Source organism: Zophobas morio, unplaced genomic scaffold (genome assembly GCF_036711695.1).
Source record: "Zophobas morio isolate AGI-343-1 ecotype UQ-CSIRO unplaced genomic scaffold, CSIRO_AGI_Zmor_V1 ptg000078l, whole genome shotgun sequence".
In the NCBI taxonomy this organism is placed as follows: Eukaryota; Metazoa; Arthropoda; class Insecta; order Coleoptera; family Tenebrionidae; genus Zophobas; species Zophobas morio.
Window position 1 is genome coordinate 373,267 of NW_026972183.1, and position 3,991 is coordinate 377,257.

General features: G+C 37.2%; 1 protein-coding gene across 1 annotated transcript; it reads left to right on the plus strand.

The window, feature by feature from the left end:
• The first annotated feature begins 489 nt into the window (after positions 1-489).
• On the plus strand, positions 490-3,393 carry LOC135143929 (SET and MYND domain-containing protein DDB_G0277331-like). The gene is made up of 3 exons (XM_064075830.1): positions 490-882; positions 933-1,784; positions 3,316-3,393. Exons 1-3 carry the CDS (start codon positions 553-555, stop codon positions 3,391-3,393), a joined length of 1,260 nt encoding a protein of 419 aa, XP_063931900.1. The 5' UTR covers positions 490-552.
• The last annotated feature ends 598 nt before the right edge of the window (positions 3,394-3,991 follow it).

The window sequence follows — 3,991 nt, forward strand, 5'->3', positions numbered from 1 at the left end:
TGACTTCCAGTGTGAAAGCGAATTTATTGAAATATCTCATTACAGAACTCTAATGAGAAGAATCTATGACAGACATAAAGACTCGGTTCTAAAAGCGAGGGAAGTACTGTCTAAACTCTTTAGACCAATTTTTTTTACCAAGTAGTAAGTTGAACTTTCAATGAAATGGTAATTATGTGCATTAGTATATATTAGTATATATGGCTGCCATTTCGTCTTATGTTTAAAGGGAGTAGGGACTTTGCTATTCCCTCTCCCTCTCCAGTTATACTATTACAGCTCAATGTTACGTAACCGTATCTAACTCGGTCTAACCTTACCCATTTATGCTGGTTTCACGCAAAAATTTCCTTTTTGTTACTCCTGTTTTTAACGTCTGACGTTGACAACTGTTGGCGATCCTGCTTTTGGAAAATAAATAATCAGAATTAACAGCCAGAGTTGTGGAATATTTCAAACCATTATAAAAAAAACGCGTTGTTATGTAAATTTTCCATCACATGATCAAAACGACCATAATTAACCATAGTTGAATTTATCATTACCCCCAAAATGGATGAGATGGAAACTATCTTCCAACAAGTAAAATATAGTTTCGAAAAGTGTACATGTAACCTCCAAAGGGTAAACTTATTGCTCAACCAGAATATCCAGTGGGAAATGTACGAAGAGGCAGTGCTGACAAGCAACAAAAACGATTCAAATTCGACAGAAATACGAAAACGTGGCAACGTTCATTTCAAACAGAATAGGTATGTAGAAGCGCTTGCGAGCTATACCGCAGCCATAGCCTGGGCCAAAAGCAAAAGAATCACAGCCTTAGCTTATTCTGGTCGATCCGCAGTATTGGCAAAAGTTGGCTTGTATCAAGAAAGTTTAGTTGTGAGTACCTAGTAATTGTTCTGTTTTCACACTTCATCCAAATATTCTAGGACCTTGAAAGAGCGTTTTATAACGACTATTCGCAGGAATTTACCCACCAACTGGCACTTCGACGCTCACAAGTCATCAAAAAACAAAACTCCAACCGTAAAACGCAAGTACTTGCATACCCAAACTATCATGTACAGGCAACTGCATGTGATAATACTTCCTTCAAAATCCACACTGACAACAAGTTTGGTAGACACGTAACGACCACACGAGATATTGAAATCGGCGAAGTCGTACTCGTCGATAAACCGTACACTGCAGTACTGCTACAAGACAACTACATTTACTGCTCAGAATGTTTAAAAGTATGCTATAACTTAATATCGTGCGACGCATGTGCTAAAGCTCTCTACTGTAGCACATACTGCAAATTTGTAGCTAGTAAAACGCACAAATATGAATGTTGCCTGTCTGACGTACTTGATCGCCTAGAATCCATCAAAGACGGCCTCGCCTTGGACCTTAAAATAACTTTATTAGTATTAATCCAGTTCCGTCAGAACAAGTCACATGACCTTGAAGAAATTATAAAAATGGAGGCCCACACTAATTCGCTGTCATTGAGGATGCACTTTACTATTGCATGGGTTTCTAGTATAATTTATGTTCTACTGAAAAAACACACGGATTTGTTTAATGATTTGGAGGGCATGGAGGAGATGTTTAAGGGTTTGTTGCCCTTGATCATACAAGTTGTTCATATTAATGGGGTTGTAATAAATCGACTAGAGCCTACAGTGGAGGGATACGAAATGATTACTTACGCACGCGGATTATACTTTTTGTTCGGTGGATTTAATCATTCTTGTTACCCTAACGCTTTTTTCTATCAAGAAGGACCGAGACTTGTCGTGAGGGCACTGGGAACCATAAAAAAGGAAGAGCAATGTTGTATTTCTTATGGGTGAGTTCAGTTTTGTATGAGTAATTAAACTTACATGTTTTCTCGAATTTTCATGACCGCTAGAGTATGAAAAAGTGGTCTCCCGTTTTCATTTGTCTGTCTATCTGTCTGGGCCCATTTTTATTTGATCAATAATTTCCGAAAATCCTGAACAGATTGTTGTAAAATTTTGTATGTAAAGTCGCGATCTTTTCTATAGAACCACTCCCTAGTGTAAATTTTCAAAATTTGTTTGGTGTAAGTGACCTTGACGGGTTTCTGGGGGAAAACATATGTGTCAAAAATTTGACAGGTTAGATGGCCCCATTGTTAATGTAGATATTTTATTTTAATAAATAGATGAACAGAACATACAGTCTGCACAGGATACAGTGCGGCATATTTGAGGGCAACCAAAACATTCGTGTTGTGCTAGTTTCGATTGCCATATCACTACCGCTACCAACCGCCTCCGGCGTAAAGTACTAGATGACAGGGCTACCAACCTGACTTTTTATCGAGTGGTTCCGTAGAAATGACCGCTACTGTATATCAGAAATATCATGTAGACGTTAAATCGCTAATCAAAATTTGGCTAATCATTCCTATCAACAATTTGATGACATTATCTCAAAAAATTCTACTTCAAAATGATTTAATTGTTGTACAATAATATATTCACTCCTATACTTGTGATGTACGAATCCGCTTTGAGTTTTTCCCGTAAGGGTTTTACAAAATGGAGAATAGGTTCTACAAATTTTTACAAAAAAAAATTACAAGGTGTAGTAATCTCGTACGAGTAAAGTTAAATATCAAGTTTTGTGGCTGAGTGAGCTTCAGACAAGCAAGCGACCCTGCACTTATCTGTTCAATGCCAAACGTAGCCGTTTATTTTTTTCTCAATGTGTTGGGCTGTGACTAGTATTTTATTATCTCTATATTTCTATTACCCGAGCGTAAGCTGAGAAAGTATTGTAAACGAATCTATCGGGCGACTGACTACTTTCATATTTACGAGTACGAAAAAATAGGTTTCCCGTTTCCGTCTGTCTGTCCGTCTAACTGTCTGTCTATCTACCTGTCTATCTGTCCACCGTCTGTATCAATTTTTGTTAGACAGATAATCTCCGAAACTAGTGGACCGATTGTTCTCAAATTGTATATATGTATAATGTATATCACGTAGATGGTAAAAAGCTAACAAAACTTTTTGTAATCATCCTTATTGATAGTTTTATGACGATACCTCAGAGCAGATGCTGTAAAACTTTTAATTTATAACCTTCAGTTCGTCATTAAACAGTTACTTTACGAGATCGCCGATTAATGAAACATTTTGTTAAGACATGATCTACTAGCTGGGGGAATGAAAATGACATCTAATTTAAATGTGTAGTGTCCCGGTTCAATCTAAATTTAGCGCCAGAGAGAATGACAGTTTTGTAACGTAGATTTGCCTTCTTTGTGGAGTGGGCAGCTTTTGTTACTCACTCTAGATTCACATCAGAGACATTCAAGCACTGTTAGCGAAAGAGGCTGCAAGTCTACAATGTGTCGAAGTCACATGTGTTTGAAATTTGTATTCCATTTTATTTGTAAAATTTAACTAAAGGGCAAATCTGTTATAAATCAAAATCTTAGAATAAAATTTTACGGTATAGAAACCGAACTCATAGTTTTCCCTTAATTGACAGTTTAGTATGAAACCAAGGTCCCTTTATAGTGATTAGGTTAGGGTGTATCATGACCTTGAAGAGACATGTTGATGACGTAGAAAGTCCCTCCTACGCGGTTAATTTTAAATCTAGTCACTTTTTCCACGAGCGATTTTGTTGAAACTGGCATTGTGTTGACAAAACGTTTGTAGCCAGGACGTAACCACGGCTATACGAGTGGTGGCCCCCCTTCCCTCTGTAACAGGTCTGTCCACAAACTCGCTGTATGCACTAACCTAGTCACTATTAAGGAACCTTGGTATGAAACAGAATGTTTTAAGTGAATGCTCGTTAAAAGTAACAATATTATAATCATTGTTCGCTCACAGTAACTGTAATATTGTCCATGCTTGCGAAAAGTAACCGTAACACCAATATTCATTACATGTTGTATTCATTCCCACCAATTCGCAGGACATGTCTTAATCGTTTTGCTACTATATGTGTAAAGTGTATA